Raw genomic sequence first — 18600 nt, forward strand, 5'->3', positions numbered from 1 at the left:
TCATGAGAAGACTTTTATAGATGAAGAGAGAAGTGAAGAAGCAAAGGACTGCAAGGACAGAGTTCAAGGGGCAGGTGGCAAAGGAAAGGAGGAGCATAGAAGAATGGAGATAGAGGACCCAAGGATACAGAAGGCAGATAGAAGGCTAGAGGGTGTTATAACGAATGACAGAAGAAGCTGTGTAGGGATTGAAGGACACAAACATGCATTTTAGTCATTTAATTCAATGCTTTAGCAATCAGGGAGCCACTAACTCTCCTGTTACTTTTCCTAACTCAGCTTAGGTCACACAAACTTAATGAAAAATGTTTATGCTTGTTCTATGACTGTCTGTAAATTCTAGCGTTTTATGTTAATTGCACGTCATATATCAGCAGAGCAAGGTTCAGACACCAGCTCAGCCAGTTCAGAGGGGTCTTACTTCAATCTGCAGTGAGTTCTGCTGGGAGCTCTTCAGTGTTCTCGAAGGCAGGTTGAAATCTTGTGATTCTGAATTCTCAGGACAGAATTGTGATCCAAAAAGAAACTGAGAATCAGTCAAGCTGGAGTAGTCACTGGGAGCACTATTCCGCGTTGAAGCTTTAGTCATCCTGTATCAAAATAATTCATAAGTAAACATTACAAAGACAACTAAGATGAGTAGAAACTTGCAGGAATGAGGGTAATTCTGTAAGCATGCACTTCCATTGCTAAGTGGTATTATGTGGCTTACAGTAAATTATCATATTGGATATAATGTTTCAGCTTTTATTGAAGGAAACGACTAAATCCGATCAGGCAATGGAATCACTGCTTGGAGAATCCTAATATCTGCTCAATGAAGCTTCTAACTGCAAACTGGATCTGCCTAAACTAGAGTTTGAATACCAAGAGTAGATTCCTGATAAGTAACATAAAGTAACAGTAAGGGATAGCCCTTATCCCGAAACAACCAGCATGCTGCGCAGGATAATGAGGAGAAGGAACACCGCTGACATATGTATCATGACATCTGCTAAGAGAGTAAACACAGAGGTTCCCTGGTGATCACGCCACATAAATGGAGTGAAAGGACTTTCAATTCAAAGAAGGGTGTCATTTGAAGGAGTTCATATGGTAATATGGGTGTAGGTAGTGACGCATTAGACATGGGAGAAGTCTGTAATTTGTGCAAATGCTGAATCCTGTTCTGCATTTTTTTGATTGTCTGGGATTGCTTATTCGAACAACTGTGTTAGGGACCAGGTCAGAAACTCCAAGGTATATTATGAAGTTAGCCTAGACCCCAACTTTATTTGATTGTGGCATTAGTGCAAGCATAAAGTGTTTTGCTCCAGGTGTGATTCCAATGACCATCTTCCCCAGATATGCTCCTCACCATCACATGGCTCTTATCCAGATTAGAAAGTGGGTCCTTTGCATATTGGCACAGGGTCGGCAGGGGCAAGGGACTGATCCACAAGAGACAGCGAAGCCACTGCAAGGTCAAAATGCTGGTGAAAGTGGACCACTGCACGACAATCACTGGCCTGACTATGGGTGTATTGCGTGCTCTGTTCTTATCTAGAAATCAATGAAAGACAATGCTGGAGGCGCCCTTGTATGTCTGGTATTGTGATTGCTCACATCTACCAGTTTCTCCAGTACGAGCTGTAGCCGCAAGGACTGTGTAACAGGAATAAGAAGCTCTTGCCCAACATTAAGTGAATGGCTGTCCACATGTCTTTTAAATCTAGTAGCTGTAAAGTTTATATTGCATATTATTATCCATTCTTGACAGTATATTTTCAGCCAAGGTCTAAAATATCTCAAAGTGACAGTATTTAATTTTTCCTTAATTGCTACTTACCCAGGTCCTGTGGGAATGCTTAACATCTCTCTAATGTTCCATAGGTTTGAATTCATCTTTGTAATATCTGCTGAGAAGAGAATAATACTGAAGAAAGTCAATGTTCCTGTACTACTGGTGCTTGTGTATTTCAATATTTACAGTTAAATTGTTTTCATAGAATCATAAAATCCCTACAGTGCAGAAGGAGGCCATTCGGCCCATCAAATCTGCACCAACCATAGACCCACCTAATCCCACACATTTACCCTGCTAAGCCCGACACTAGGGTCAATTTAGCATGGTCAATCAACCTAACCCGCACATCTTTGGACTTTGGGAGGAATCCGAAGCACCCGGAGAAAACCCATGCAGACAAAGGGAGAACGTGCAAACTGCACCCGTAGCCAGAATTGAACCTGAGTACCTGGCGCTGTGAGTGCTAACTAGTGCCGTCCTATGCAGCATTTGAACACTGAGACGTTATGATGACCCATATGAACCATAAAAGTCAATCTGAAATGTACCTCATGACTAAGCACTCTTATCTTGGCACTTGAAGATGCAATAATGTCAAATTTGCATTTATTTCAATCTCATCTTTGTTTCTGGCTCCAAATTACACTATTAGAGCATCAGCTGCACTGAAATTCTATATTTTGACTTCCTCTTGACTGCAAGAGAACTGAGTGTCAGATACTCAGTATAACAGACAGCCATCTATCCACCTGAATTCCTGGTCTTAAATTGGTATGGCACTAAAAATTTCTTTCATCTCAATTTAATATTATTACAAGAAATATTGTTAATAGTTCCTTTAGAGAATGATAACTTTAAACAAAGAGATCTGAATTCCCAGCGATTGACTCAAAGGATCACACGAGATTTCAAGTTTTAAAACTTTTGCCATAACAAACCAAAAGCTATACTGACTAAATGCTGTTTAGTAGACAACTAATACTCTGGGCAACAGAACCAAAAATTCCATGTTACACACTGCCTACTCACTGAACTGCAGTTTTTACAGGAACCAATCTAACATCACCAATCTAACAATCTAACTTTCAATTGGCTCATGTCTCCCCATTTTGCCAAGTCATAACATTGAGTAACCATCAACCTAACCTGCACAACTTTGGACTTTGGGAGGAAACCGGAGCACTTGGAGGAAATCCATGCAGACAAGGAGTATTAATTGGTCACTGCTGCACCCCTTTATGCGGATGCCTGAAAGTGTCATGGACAACTGGGGGACAGGTGGCATCCAGGGGCTGGTGGAAGTGAGGAGTTGAAAATGTCATGAACAACTTTCAGGTATCTGAGTGGAACCCCTCGTCGTCAATGATTTGGTAGGGAGATGGGTAGTGAGTCGCACTGATCAGTTCTCTGGTACAACACACAATTCTCTGTTGCCTTATGCTAGAACGCTCTTCTCAGTTCTCCATTTTAACTTAGAATTTATTTACGTACTTGGTTGGTCCTGGCAGGGAATCCCTAAACTGGGTTACCTTGAGTGCAGCTAATGATGGTTCTCTTAGAAAAATCCTTAATTAAAACAGAATCTCAAGCAGGTATTAAGTCCTATACTTACATCTAAGGCCAAATGCCTGGCTCAGAAATGGGTTCAGGATACCTTACCTAATATGCTTCCAGCTGGAAATGTATGTATGCTTCTTACATTACAACAATGTCTAAATGACAAAAAAGTAGTCCATTTTTTGTGAGACCCTTTGGGGAATTCTAAGGTATTTAAAGGGCATAACAACAAATACAAATCTTTCTTCCTTGTCCACCACATAGTAGCCATGACAGTCTGAGTTGTTTCTAGGTTAATAGCTTAACTTATATAAAAAAAATAGAATCTCTATAAGCTTTGCCTATTTTCTTTGTCCTTCCACAGATCATATGACATAGGTATCAAAGGTTTTGTATTCATGGATTATATTAATATGTACCATAAACCCATGAGAGCCACAGGGCTCGATTTTACCAGCCCTCCAGGGATGGGCTGGGAGGTGAGCAGGGAACCTGTAAAATGTCAAGAAAAGGTGGGGGTGAAGTTCCTATTGCCTTCCTACTACCATCACAGCATTTTACCATCAGCAGGGAAGGGTGACGGCTCTCCTGCCCAAGTGCTTAAGTGGCCAATTCAATATGTTTTCCGACTGCACTTTACCATGGGTGGGTCGGTGCTCTGTTGAATGGGGTGACCACCTGGTGAACTCTGACAACATGATAGGGCTCCTAATTAAGTGTTGGGCATTGTGACTGATGGAGTGGGTCCTGGTGGCAAAAGCTTCCCACAGAACTAACACACATACACACACACAATTCCAGAGGATCTGTACCAGGGATACTGAAAGCACATTCATTAATGGTGATATGAAGGGAAGGCCAGAGCCAGAAAACAGAGAGATCGTACAATGTTGGCCTGAAGAAGTTTAAAGAGTTGTGGAGGGGCAAGGCTATGAACACATCTAAACATGTGTACAGTCAGATTTGAAAAGCAGAGTTTTGGATGTGTCGATGGACAGAGAGTGGAGCATGAGACGCCGGCTTGGAAACAATGATATATTTGAGTTTGGGCAAAGTTATGGATATTGTTTTCAGCTGCAGGTAAGCTGAGGCAAGGACAGTGGCAAGCAATATTACAGAGGTGAAAAGAGGCAGCCATTACCATGGTTAATCGGGTCAGAAGCTCAACTCAGGATCAAATAGACTGCTAATCTTGCAAACAATCTGACCCAGCCAGGTAAGAGTTCAGAAGAGTTGGAATCAATGGAATTTTGAACCTGGGACCCAAAAATATGGCATTACCCTTCCAATGCTTAACTGGAAGAAATGTAGGACATCCAAGGCTGGATGTGAAGCAAGCAATATGACATCACAGAGGTTGTACAGGGGTTGAAAGATGATCTTTAAAACAGACATTTTGTAATCTCTGGGCTCTTAACTATAAATAGAGTATGTGGGTCAGTTGTCAGTGATTAGGGGATGCACGTCGTCCAAGGGATACAGATTAAATACCTTACTACATACAATCCGTTCCTTAGTGTGGAAATTTACCTTGATGCTATTCAGTGAAGGTCCAACATACTTGTATTATATTCTTCTTTCCAATATTTTAAAATTATGTTAATTTTAAATGCATTAATGCCTCTATTAAGATAGTGGACATAAAAACATTGCCGTGAGCACATTAACAGTCCGTAAAATGTCATGACTCATATTATATGGTTCCATGCTACTATAAGAACATGAAAAGGATAAAATAAGAAAAAGGTCACTAACTTTTCCCTGCGGAAGATACTCTAAAGAATCACTTATTTATATTTTCTTGATATTTATTTGTCTTGTTTCACTTTCAAAATCAATTCTTTACAAAACATTATAGTTAATATGTTTGTTTACACTGATGTAACCCAATATCAAATGTCAGTTTGGCTCAATAATGGTAGCACATTCCATTCAAAGTCAAGGCTATGGGTTTAAGTTCCACTTGAGAATTTGGCTACCTAAGTTGTCACCGCTCAGAACGAGAGGAACCGCGGGTTCAGACATTTGTTGTACATGCTTGACTGAGGGAACAATGATGCAGACCTACCATCTGTGGGGTTATGACTGAACTCCTCTAAGTCAGATTCCTGCCTAAAAGTAACAGTGACACTGAGGTAATTGCTGCAATGTTGGAGATGCTGGGCTGACTTTTCCAGGACCTGTGGAGATGGACTGTGAGGAAGGAAGGCTGGCAAAATGGTGAAGAAAGGTGAAGGGAAGGGAACCGAGTCTTCCTGCCATGATGCTATAATTGCCAGTTGCAGGAAGTTAACAGAATGGCAGCCACTGTGAGGTTAAATGAGCCATTTAAGTGGGCAATTAAAGGTCATTTCCTGCATCTTTGGGCATTTTATCCTGATTGGAAGGCTCCAAATAGGAAGATCCTGGATAAATCTTAATGGTGCTGTGCTGGATTCCGAAGGGTTGGGGCCTTTTTTATGGGTCCTCTATGGCCCACAGAAGGGCTCCCTGTCAGCAATAGCCTCTCTGAAAGCAATGACGCCTATGCTCAGGGAGTCTTGCAACTGCCAGTTGCTGCCTGCTTGGCACTGGCATTCCCCAACCCAACTCACCTGTCTACACCGGGCTCCTACACTGCTGAGCTGCACTTTCCCTGGAGCTTCAACCTAAGCATTGGACATTGTTAGCAGTAGCATGCTGAACTGCTGGTCCTCTGATTGTGCTCTTCAGAGTTGTTGTCATCCTTAATTAAACAGCAGCCTCAGCCACTGCCTCTTAATGGGGTACTGCTGCCCTAATCAGGGTCACAAGGACTTCCCCGTTACTGGCAAAATTCAAACCAATATCTTTTGTTAATGACTGAGACTGCGTCTGCCTGCTCAGCTGGATCTGAAAAATCAACAAAGCACGTTTTCAAAGAACAGTGTCTTTGTGTGCCAGTCAATGACACCAGTAATGGCTGGGAAGTCATTTATCTCATGCTGTTTTCATGAATTTGCTTTGTGAAAATTGATTGTGTTTACTTCAAAAATATTGACAAATGTCAAAAGTAATTAATTGGCTGTAAAGCGCATTGGACTATGCGGAGATTGTCAAAGGCACTGTCAACATACCCAATACATTTTTTTTGGTCTAATGTATTTTTTCCCTCCCTTTTGCTCTGTGACAACATCTGTGCAAAAGCTATTTATATACCCTCCATTTCTTTCTTGATGTTCATTTAAAAAATCATAATAGAATCTGACAGAGTCAGCGTGGTTTTGTGAAAGTGAAAATGTCATTGATAAATTTATCAGTTCCTTTAAGATGTAAAAGGCGAACAAGTCAAATGTAGGATATACGCATTTATGGAAGACATTCAATAAGGTGCCATATGAAAGGTTGCTGCAAACGTGGTATGGTATTGGGGGTAATCTATTAGCATGGATAGAGGATTAGCAAACTAACAGAGGGTGAGGATAAATTGGTCATTTTCAGGAAAACTGTAACAAGTGGAGTGCCAAGGGGGAGCGACGGACTAGTGGTATTATCGTTAGACTACTAATTCAGAAACTCAGCTTCTAAACTGAAACTCTAATGTTCTGGGGAGCCGGATTCAAATGGCACCATGGCAGACGGTAGAATCTAAATTCAACAAAATGTAGCTGAAGTTCAGAATCCATTGATGACTATGTCAATTGTAGGAAAAACCCATCTGGTTCACTCATGTCCTTGAGGGAAGGAAATCTGCCATTCTTACATGATCTGGCTTACATACGCCAGAGCCACAGCAATGTGATTGACTTTCAACTGCCGTCCAAGGGCAGCTAGGGATAGGCAATAAATGCTAGCCAGCCAGCAACACCCATGTCCCACAAATGAATTTAAAACAAGGACCAGTGACTTACAAACTATATCAATGAACTGGATGAAGGAACCAACTGTATTGTTGCCAAATCTGCTGATCACAGAGACAAGTAGGAAAGCAAGTTGTGAGAAGGATACAAAGAACATGTAAAGGGAAACAGATAAGTTCGGTGAGCAAGAAAATTTGGTAGTTGGCATATAACATGGGAAATGTGAGGTTGCCATTTTGGTAGGAGGAATCGGAATGCAGAGTATTAAACTGAGACAAACTGCAGAATGCTGCAGTCCAGACGATCTGGTTGCCCTCATTATGTGAATCACATGTAGGCACAGTAAGTAATTCGGAATGTTGGCCTTGATTGCATGAAGGATAGAGTTTAAAACTAGGAAAGTCTTGCTGCAAAAGTCCAGGGCATTCATAAAACTGTACCATACACAAAATTGTACAGTTTTGCTCTTTTTTTTAAGGAGGGATATATTTGCATCGAAAGCAGTTCAGAGAAAGTTCACTAGGCTGATTCCTTGGATGAAGGTGTTGTTCTGAGAAATGGTGAGCAGTTTGGGCCCATCCTCATTAGGAGTTTAGAAGAGTGGCAGGTGATCTTATTGAAACATATAACATTGTGAGGGTCTTGTAAGGGTAGAAGTTGAGAGGATGGGCTGCATTATCACAGTGTTGGAGGGACTGTGCGGACCTTAAAAGTGGCAGACAGAATCTGATTGCCAGATTCCCACCCCCAATTTTCACTGGGATGGGAGAACAACACAGACCTTTTCCTGATTTGGCTAACTTCCATTGTGGCAGTAGCTATCTCCTGATGACCCACAATTTTCATTAATTCGGTCCAGATTCTCAAGTACTCATGGTTCATGGCCCTCAGATGAGTCGTGAACCACAGTCTGGATTCAGGAACCTTTTGAACGAAAACGTCAAATGGTCTTAAAATGCCCTCCATATCAACTCATGCCCCATATCTATTCCAATAGCTTTTCATATCTCAAGACAAACTCATGTCCCCCCCACTCACCTAGTGGCCCTTCTTTCTTTGAAAAACTGTTATTATTACAACACTATAAAGGTGTCAATTAAGCAGGCCTTTAAAGTATCAACGGCAGAAACTATAAGCACAACACCTTTTGTAAATAAACACTGAGCCAGTGACAAAATAGTTCCAAAAAAAGGTTGTAAACTTATCAAGCAATCTTTTCCCTGCTATGCACTTGTTTCAACAAACTAATGGATGTCTCGACTTTCAACCAAGCATCCATAACAAATCTTACGGATAGCTGTTTTCTAAAGTGCTCAATCATCAGTGAAGTGTTGGAAGGGATCATCAACAATGCTATCAAACTCAGCAATAACCTGCTCAGTTATTGCTAGGGTCACTCAGTTCCTGACTTCATTACAGCTTTGGTTCAAACATGAACAAAAGAGTTGGACGCCCAAAGTAACAGTACTTGCCCTTGACATCAAGGCAGTACTTGATCAGGTATGGCATCAAGGAGCCCTGGCAAAACTGGAGTTGGTGGAAACCCATTGTGATTGGAGAAACACCTGACACAAAGGAAGATCACTGTGGTGGTTGGAGGTCAATTATCTCAGATCCAGCACATCACTGCAGAAATTCTTCACAGTAGTGTCCTAGGCCCTAACATCTTCAGTGACTTCATCAATGAACTTCCTTCCATCCTAAGGTCAGTTTGCCCATGATTGCACAATGTTCAGTACCATTCACAACTGAAGCAGTCCGTGTCCAAAGGCAGTGAGACCTGTACGATATCCAGGCTTGGGCTGAAAGTGGCAAGTACCATTTATGCCACACAAGTGTTAGGCAATGATCATCACCAACCAGAGTGGATCTATGCATCACCCCATGACATTCAATGACATTACCACAGCTGAATCCCCCACTGTCAATATCCTGCGTGTTACCATTGACCAGAAACTGAACCGGACTAGCCATATAAATACTGTGATTACTACAGCAGGTCAAAGGATAGAAATCCTGCAGCGAGTAATTCACTTCCTGACTCTCCAGAACCAGTCCACTATATATAAGTTACAAGTTAGGAATGTAACTTAGGAATGTACTTTCCACTTGCTTTAATGAGCACAGCTCCAACAACTCTCAAGGAGCCTGACATCATCCAAGACAAAGCAACTCACTTGATTGATACTATTTCCACAAACACTCAATCCCTCTACCACAGATGAACAGTAGCAGCAGTGCATATAGTCTATAAGGTGCACTGGAGGAACTCACCAAGGTTCTAGGCAGCATCTTCCAAACCCATAGCTACTACCATCTTGAAGGCCAACAGCAGTAGATATCTGAGAACACCACTACCTGGAAATTCCTCTTTAAGTCACTCACAATCCTGATTTGGAAATATATCATTATTCTTTCATTGTCGGTGGCTCAAAATCCCGAATCCTATCAGCACGTGTTGGTGTGCTTACGCCTCAACGCCTGCAGCAGTTCAAGAAGGCAGCTCACAACCACCTTCTGAAGAGCAACCAGGGATGGGCAATAAATGCTGGCCTTGCCAGTGACGTCCAAATCCAGTGAAAGATATTTTAAAAACTTCCACGCATGCCATTGTTAGCACAGAGTTCTATACAGACACTGGATGAATGGACATGCAAGTACTATGAGTTGGCATGGAGGGTGTGTGGGGATAGGTGGGGTATCAGCCAGCATGTGTTGGTATAAATGAGGCATGGGCAGTGGATAAGGTAAAGAAATTGTGAGGGGAGAGGGCGAGAGAGCCGAATATTTAATAAAACAACTGGAACAAAGTCCCAGAAAACCAAGGCAGAACTTTTTAACATGTCTGCTTCGCCACCTGGCAGCCTCTGTACCTGCTTCTGATCTATGCCTGGGTATAGCTTGATTTTATCCTGCACCCAGCTCCTGGAAAGAAAATCACACCTTCAGAACATTTTTTTTTCAAGGCCAGTGTGCCAAGCCTAGAAAATTTCTTGACTTAAGTTACCCACATTTAAGATGAAAATCTGGTCCAATTGTGGGGGAGTATGGAATGGGGGAAGGGACATTTAAAAAATAAGAGGCCTCCAGTTTAAACCATAGATGAGGGGGAATTTCTTCTTTCAGAAGGTTGTTAGACTTTGGAATTCTCATTTGCAAAGAGCAATGGAGATATATTTAAGGCTGAGTTGGATAGTTTTGACCTACAAAGGAGTCAAAGGTTATGGAGAGCAGGCACTAAAGTTGAGTTAAGGCTACAATCAGGTGAGCCACGATTTTATTTGATGGGCCGAATGACCTATTCCTGCTCATACTTCTTACAATCTTCGTACATAACTGAATGGGCCAGGAAATGGCAAATGGAATTTAATGTTGGCAAGTGCGAGGTGGTCCACTTTGGTAGGAATAATGGTAGGAAGGATTATTACTTACGTGGCGAAAAACTGCAGCAGGCAACGGTGCAGAGGGACTTCGGGGTCCTTGTGCATGAGTCGCAAAAACCCAGCTTGCAGGTGGTCAGGAAGGCGAATGGGATGCTGGCCTTCATAGCGAGGGGGATTGAATATAAAAGTAGGGAGGTCTTGCTGCGGCTGTATAGGGCATTGGTGAGGCCGCAGCTGGAGTACTGTGTGCAGTTTTGGGCGCCGTACTTACACAAGGACATTTTGGCCTTGGAGGGAGTGCAGAGGAGGTTTACTAGGCTGATGCCGGAGTTGAGGGGGTTGAGCTATGAGGAGAGGCTGAATAAACTAGGCTTGTACTCGTTAGAGTTTGGAAGAATGAGGGGAGATCTCATTGAGACATATAAGATGATGAGTGGGATGGATAGGATAGAGGTGGAGAGACTCTTCCCGCTCAGAAAGGACAGTAGGACTAGGGGGCACAGCCTCAAGATAAAGGGGGGGCAGTTTAGAACGGAGTTGAGGAGGAACTTCTTCGCTCAAAGGGTGGCGAATCTCTGGAATTCTCTGCCCGTTGAAGTGATGGAGGCTACCTCGCTAAATATTTTTAAGACACGGGTTGATGGGTTTTTGATAAGAGAGGGGATTAAGGGTTATGGGGAGAGGGCAGGAATGTGGAACTGAGCCACGACAGATCAGCCATGATCTTATTGAATGGCGGGGCAGGCTCGAGGGGCTAGATGGCCTACTCCTGCTCCTATTTCTTATGTTCTTATGTTCTTATATTAGGTATGCAATCCATTGCAGCTAGTATCTTAACAAATGCACATTAAAACCTTATAATTGCTAAATCTCTTGTTTAAACATAACAGGCAAGTCAGAGAATGCTGACTGATTGTACTTGCACTATCAGCTGCTCCAAGTACACAAAACTGGACAAAATGGAGTAAACATCCTTATCAAATATAAACTGAAATGTCAATAACAAAGCTTCTGGAGGGATTTCAGGGTTATAACAGCAACATACATGCAATTTTTAAAATCCACGTTCCCTTGTTTTGATAACTGGTTTTTAAACACACCTCAAAGTCCATCATTCCCTAATTTACTTAATGACTTAAAAAAGTTCAAGAATAGTAAGTATTATTTATATTTTTGTCATTTCTCTTTCATTTTTGCCAGTTTTCATTGAAACAATACCCAGAGAATAATACTGATATTGTGTAATACGCAGAAGACCTTCTTTTACAACTTATTTCCTGGTGTTCACTCTTTCCTGATTGAGAATGAAGAATGACCTTCTCCCAAATCTCTGCCTATGATTTTTTATTCAACCGTTATTGGGGTGGACACAAATGGGGCAAAGTGATGGGTCATCCACATATCCTCACTGGGGACAGGGGTAGTAAAGAATTTCCTTCTACTCCTCCCACACTTCCTCAGAACAATCCAGCCGGGATCTAGAAGTTGCTATGTTGCAAATTGCTAGGTGCCAGTTACGCTCCACCATAACATGGTGCCACATTCTGAAGCAGGAACTAACTGGTTTTGGCATGTGATAAAGCCATGCAGCTTGTGTTAAAACCATGTACAGTGTGTGAAAACTATGTGCTGCATGTGCAAAAACCATGCATCATGTGTACTAAAATCATGCAGTGTATGAAAACCATGCATCGTATGTGGAAATCATGCACTGTGTTATATCATGCACCATGCAAAAACCAAACACCATGCAAAAACTGTACACGTCTGAAAACCATACAACATTGATGTAAACCATTCAACCTATGAAAGCCATGCACAGTGTTAAAACCATGTACGTGTTAAAACCATGCACGTGTGTTAAAACCTGCAAGTGCGGCCGTTGCTGAGATTACCTCAGAGCCTCCAACCGGCATGAGGCGGCTGTTCGGCCATTAAACATGGGGCATGATGTTCATACACATACAGTGCATGGTTATCACATACACACGGTGTATGGTTTTCACACATGCACCGTGTGTGAACACCATGCTCTGTGTGAAAACCATGCCATTTCTGAAACCATGCACCATGTGTGTGAAACCATGCAGCGTGTGTATGTGATAACCATGCACTGTATGTGTGTGAACATTATGCCCCAAGTTTAATGGCTGGACAGCCGCCTCATGCAGGTTGGAAGCTCTGAGGAAATTCAGCAACAGCCGCACTCGCTGGTGTTATATTCACTTTCTACCTGTAACAGGGGATGTAGTCTTCCCTGATGTACTGTGTGGTGAGTTTTATTTCTCGGTGCTGCAGGCTCTGCGATGTTGGGCCTTTCCCCGCTCACGACGCCAACAATTAACCGCCCTCCCAGCAGCGGGAAGGCGAATCAGCGCGAGCCCGGGGAGGAATGCGCATGCGCAGGGAGGGTGATTGACAGATCAGGGTGTCACATGGTCCGCGGCTGACCCCTCGTTGACCCCCTGCGCACGCGGGAACTCATTTGCCTGGATGTACAACCCGGAAGTTTCTTTTTGCCCCAGCAATTTCCTCCCTTGCCTCTCTCATCTTACTTAGAAATCGTATATCTATTGATAAATTTATGGGAGTTGGCATGCCTATGCGCAAGTCATAATGCTCTGTATAGGAAGGTTAGCTCCTGTAAAGGTAAAATTCTCTGGGTACTGGATATCTTAAAGAAAAGCAGAAAATGTGAGAAATATTCAGCAGGTCTGATAGCACCCGTGAAGAGAGAAACAGAGTTAATATTTCAAATTGATGATCTTTATTATTCTGAACTGAACTAAAATGTTAACTTGACTACTTCTTACAATTTCTCTCTCAATTCCATGCACATATTTTATCCACTGTTAAATGTTATTAGATCAAGAATCAAATATAACTAATATTTCTCATCTTGAAGAAGTGTTGAGGGAAGACAGTGTAAGGTAGCACAAATTAGACCACATCATAGATTGGATAGCTGCCTCACTGCACAGTTTCTTGTTTTGCATGATAACAAGTGAGGAAGAAATCATCTTGTTTGTCAGAGAATCTCTTTTCCCTGTCTCTGAACTTGCTTAAAATTTATTACATCTCTCACTTTTTCCAGTGTTGACTGAAGTCATCAACCTGAAATTACTCACCCTGTTTCTCCAGAGATGTTGCCTATCCTGCTGTGTACTTCTAGCACTTTCTATTTGCCTTACTTAAGAGAATTTGGTTGCTGACTCATTCTTGTCCTTTGAGTTACAGTGAACTGATCAAGTGAGCATGACCTTGCTGCAAAAACATAGTTGATACTTGCTCCCCACTTCTCTCTTCTGCCATATTTGGAGAAGAGATTCCAATCCTGGCCATTCACTGGTACAATTTCATAAGTTCCAGCTGCTTGCTCAAACCTATTCACGTGTCACAATAGTGCAGCAATTGAAAAACTGCTGAGTTTTCAAACAACAGCTGATGCAGCAGTGTCCTGAGGGTAACAAACTATAAATGTTGCCCTAGAATACAATCGTGTTCAGCTAATGGAAAGTTTTGTGTTCAGTGACAGCTCACTTGCCTGCTGATCTTAAAAACCAGCCACATGTTCCAGCCATCATCTTCTATTATTCTGAGAAGCTCTGAAGTAAAGTGTAAAGATAGAATTTGACCTGTGAGATGCTACTGTCTAGTCTGATTAGAATTGTTGAGTTTCCCAGTGTTCGTTGTATTGATTTCAGTTTAAGATATGCTGATACTTCACACTTTTAGTAGAGCGTAGGCAGTAAATGAATTTACAAATGCCTTTACAAACATTGCCCTTATTGCTGCACACCCTTTCTCTACGGCTCCTGTCGTGGTTCCCCAGGACGACAACTTATGTAGCCCGATTGAAACAGAGAGTCTGAGTTGTAATCTTCCAAGCAGTAGACTTTATTTTCCAGTACAAGAGAATAAAGCCAGGAGGTCCGGAACACTCCACAGAGCCCTCGGCTTACAGTCTTTTTATGCACATTTCAGCTCCATATCTCAAGATTCTTATCTCGCTTTTACAATGCGACCTCGTTTAGCCACCATTGTTTCTGTACTGACCCCTTATTTACCTTGCTTGAGATTGGTCACCCATTGTTACGTCTCTTTTCCTCTCGAAACCATGGTAGTTACATCCTTTGCCCTTATCTTTACGACTCTGCTTGTACAACAATAGTGGTTTAGCTGACTTAGGCCGAATGTGAAGAAAAACATGCTCACTTTATTCTTTCCTGCTTGTTACGATCATATATTAAGCTGGACAGCTGAATAGTACCCATTGTCTCCCCAAGTGACTGCTGTTTGCATTTGCTAATAAGTAACTGCTATACTACTTCTCTGGGTCTCCTGCTCTGATCACATTTGCTACACTTGATTATATTAGGTTACAAATCAGCTATACTTGATTACCCATCCCAATTTTACTTACCCATCCTAATTCTACTTCAAGGAAGACACTCTAATACTATCCGTGATTCCATATTTCATACCCAGTTTAGGTACAATTGTTCAGTACAAATTCTCTAAGTACTAACATGCTTACATATTGAGTACAAATTTCCTTACACTCCCCAACAGCTTCTCTTGCTTTCTCTATATCTTTCCCCATGTCTCAACTTTTATATGTGTTATCAAATTGCACACTTCTGTGTATTTCTCTTCCATAGGTTTGTACAATACTTTAAAAAAACTAATACAATATCTATACTGGAGAACTTTAATTATCCAATTATAGACTGGATTGTAAGAAAGATTTCCTAGGGTTTGTTTAGGAACATTTTCTTCAGCAGTATGTTTGCAGTCCAATGAGGAAGGAGGTATGGCTAGACCTAGTTCTTAAAACTGAGGTGAGCCAAGTAGATCAAGAAGTGGTAGGCAAACAGCAAGGGACCTATGATCATTGTATTGTATGTTTTAGACTGACTATGGAAAAGGACAAAGAACAATCCAGAGTGAGATAATTAACTGGTGGGAGAGCCAACTTCAATCAGGCAAGAATGGATCTGGGTCAAATAAATTGGAGTCAAAGGATGGCAGGATAAAAGGTAGATGATCATGGGGCTACCATCAAAAAAGCGATGATTTAGGCATGGTTAAGATATATTCCCCCGAAAGGAAAGAGTAGGGCAAATAAATCTTGCAAACCCTGGATGGGAAAGGAGATAGAAATTAAGATAAAGGAGAAAATATAATTGAAAACCAAGCTGAATAAAAAAAAGTTCAGAGGAGAAGTGGAGAAGCAAATAAGAGAAGCAAAGAGGGAGTATGTAAAGAGAATGGCAAGCAGCATAAAAGGGAATCCCAAGGTTTTCTATAGGCATAATTAAAATAATGGGGGTAAAAAAGGAGGACCAATTTGGGACCAAAAAGGCGATTTACACATTGGGTAGAGGGCATTGCTGAGATACTAAATGAATACATTGCCCTTATCTTTACAAATGAAGATGCTGCCGAGGCCTTGATAAAATATGAGGTAAATCAGACACTAGGTATGTTTAAAGGTAGGCTATCTGTGCTTAAAGTTGATAAGGCACCAGGACCAGATGTGATGCATCCGAGGACACTGAAGGAAATGAGAGTGGAAATAGCTGGCCATAACTTTTCCTTTAGACTCAGGAGTGGTCCAAGAGGACTGGAGAATTGCAGATGTTACACACTTCTTTCAAAAACAAGTGTAAAGGTAAACCCAGCAAGTACAGGCCAGTCAATTTAACATTAGAACATAGAACATTACAGCGCGGAACAGGCCCTTCGGCCCACAATGTTGCGCCGACCAGTCTTATTTTTAAAAAAAAACATTGACCCACTAATCTAAACCAATCCCTTTTCGTCCATAAACCTATCCACCAATCTCTTAAACGCCCCCAAACTAGGCGCATTTACAACTGCAGCAGGCAGGGCATTCCAGTCCCTCACCACCCTCTGGGTAAAGAACCTGCCCCTGACATCCGTCCTATAACTACCCCCCCTTAATTTAAAGCCATGCCCCCTCGTGCTAGCTTTCTCCATCCGAGGAAACAGGCTATCACCATCCACCCTATCTAAACCTCTAATCATCTTATATGTTTCTATTAGATCCCCTCTTAGCCGCCTTCTTTCCAGTGAAAACAACCCCAAATCCCTCAGTCTCTCCTCATAGGACCTCCCCTGCATACCAGGCAACATCCTGGTAAACCTCCTCTGCACCCTCTCCAAAGCCTCCACATCCTTCCTGTAATGTGGGGACCAGAACTGCACACAGTACTCCAAGTGCGGCCGCACCAGAGTTGTGTACAGTTGCAACATGACGCTGCGATTCCTAAATTCAATCCCCCTACCAATAAACGCCAAGACACCGTATGCCTTCTTAACAACCTTATCTACTTGATTCCCAACTTTCAGGGATCTATGTACACATACACCTAGATCCCTCTGCTCCTCCACTCTATTCAAAGTCCTCCCGTTAGCCCTATACTCAACACATCTGTTATTCCTACCGAAATGGATTACCTCACACTTCTCCGCATTAAACTCCATCCGCCACCTCGCGGCCCAGCTCTGCAACCTGTCCAAGTCACCCTGCAAACTTCGACACCCCTCATCACAATCTACCACACCTCCGACTTTGGTGTCATCAACAAACTTACTAATCCACCCAACTATACCCTCATCCAGATCATTAATAAAGATTACAAACAGCAGTGGCCCCAAAACAGATCCCTGAGGCACACCACTTGTAACCGAACTCCATGATGAATAATTACCATCAACCACCACCCTCTGTCTCCTATCTGCTAACCAATTCCTGATCCAAGTACCTAAATTACCACCAATCCCATACATCTGCATTTTCTGCAGAAGCATACCATGGTGAACCTTATCAAACGCCTTACTAAAATCCATATATACCACGTCTACTGCCTTACCCCCATCCACCTCTTTGGTCACCTTCTCAAAGAACTCAATAAGGTTAGTAAAGCACGACCTTCCCGCTACAAAACCATGCTGACTATCTCTAATCAATTCATTCCTCTCCAAATAACTATAAATCCTATCCCTAATAATTCTTTCTAAAACCTTGCCCACTACGGAAGTAAGACTCACTGGTCTATAATTCCCAGGGAAGTCTCTGTTCCCCTTCTTAAACAATGGGACAACATTCGCTGTCCTCCAATCCTCCGGTACTATACCAGAGACCAACGACGACCTGAAGATCAGAGCCAGTGGCTCTGCAATCACCTCTCTTGCCTCCCATAGAATCCTAGGGTAAATCCCGTCTGGACCAGGGGACTTATCTATTTTCAACCCTTCTAGAATATCCAACACATCCTCTGTATCAACTGCAATACTTTCTATTTTACACCCCTTCACCCCAGTGACCTCCTCAGCTACATTCATATCGTCCTGCGTGAACACCGAAGAGAAATAATGGTTCAATGCCTCCCCAATCTCTTCCGGTTCCACACACAACTTCCCCCTACTGTCTGTAACTGGCCCTAATCTTGCCCTAACCAACCTTCTGTTCTTGGCATACCTATAGAATGCCTTAGGATTCTCCTTAATCCTATCAGCCAAAGTCATCTCATGCCCTCTTCTAGCCCTTCTTAACTCCCTCTTCAACTCCCTCCTAGCCAATCCAAAGCTTTCTACTGCACTACCCGAGCCCTCAAGCCTCATCCGAACATAAGCCTCCTTCTTCTTCCTAACCAACAAATCAACTTTTTTTGTGCACCACGGTTCCCTAGCCCTACCAATTCCTCCTTGCCTGACAGGGACATACCTATCACAGACCCGCAGTAGCTGCTCCTTGAAAAAACTCCACATTTCAGACGTTCCTAGTCCCTGTAATCTCCTAGTCCAACCAATGCTTCCTAATTGTCTCCTAATGGCCTCATAATTACCCTTCCCCCAGCTAAAACTACTGACCCGAGGTTCATGCCTATCCCTTTCCATCACTAAGGTGAACGTAACCGAATTGTGGTCACTATCACCAAAATGCACACCAACTTCCAAGTCTAGCACCTGGTCTGGCTCATTTCCCAGCACCAAGTCCAATATAGCCTCACCTCTAGTTGGCCTATCT

At 42.4% G+C, this 18600-nt stretch overlaps 1 protein-coding gene across 1 annotated transcript in view; it reads right to left on the reverse strand.

Annotated features, from left to right (window-relative positions):
* Positions 1 to 12873, reverse strand: part of ccdc36 (coiled-coil domain containing 36) — a 37755-nt gene extending 24882 nt beyond the window's left edge. Inside the window, exons 1-3 of the mRNA XM_080186267.1 lie at positions 12778 to 12873; positions 1829 to 1898; positions 422 to 590 (exon numbers count right to left, since the gene is read on the reverse strand). Of these exons, the coding sequence (XP_080042393.1) occupies positions 422 to 590; positions 1829 to 1884 (225 nt within the window). The 5' untranslated portion in view covers positions 1885 to 1898; positions 12778 to 12873. The remainder of the gene's footprint in view (positions 1 to 421; positions 591 to 1828; positions 1899 to 12777) is intronic.
* Positions 12874 to 18600: the final 5727 nt, after the last annotated feature.

The sequence above is a fragment of the Carcharhinus amblyrhynchos genome, chromosome 3 (assembly GCF_965287045.1).
Source record: "Carcharhinus amblyrhynchos chromosome 3, sCarAmb.v2.hapA, whole genome shotgun sequence".
In the NCBI taxonomy this organism is placed as follows: domain Eukaryota; kingdom Metazoa; phylum Chordata; class Chondrichthyes; order Carcharhiniformes; family Carcharhinidae; genus Carcharhinus; species Carcharhinus amblyrhynchos.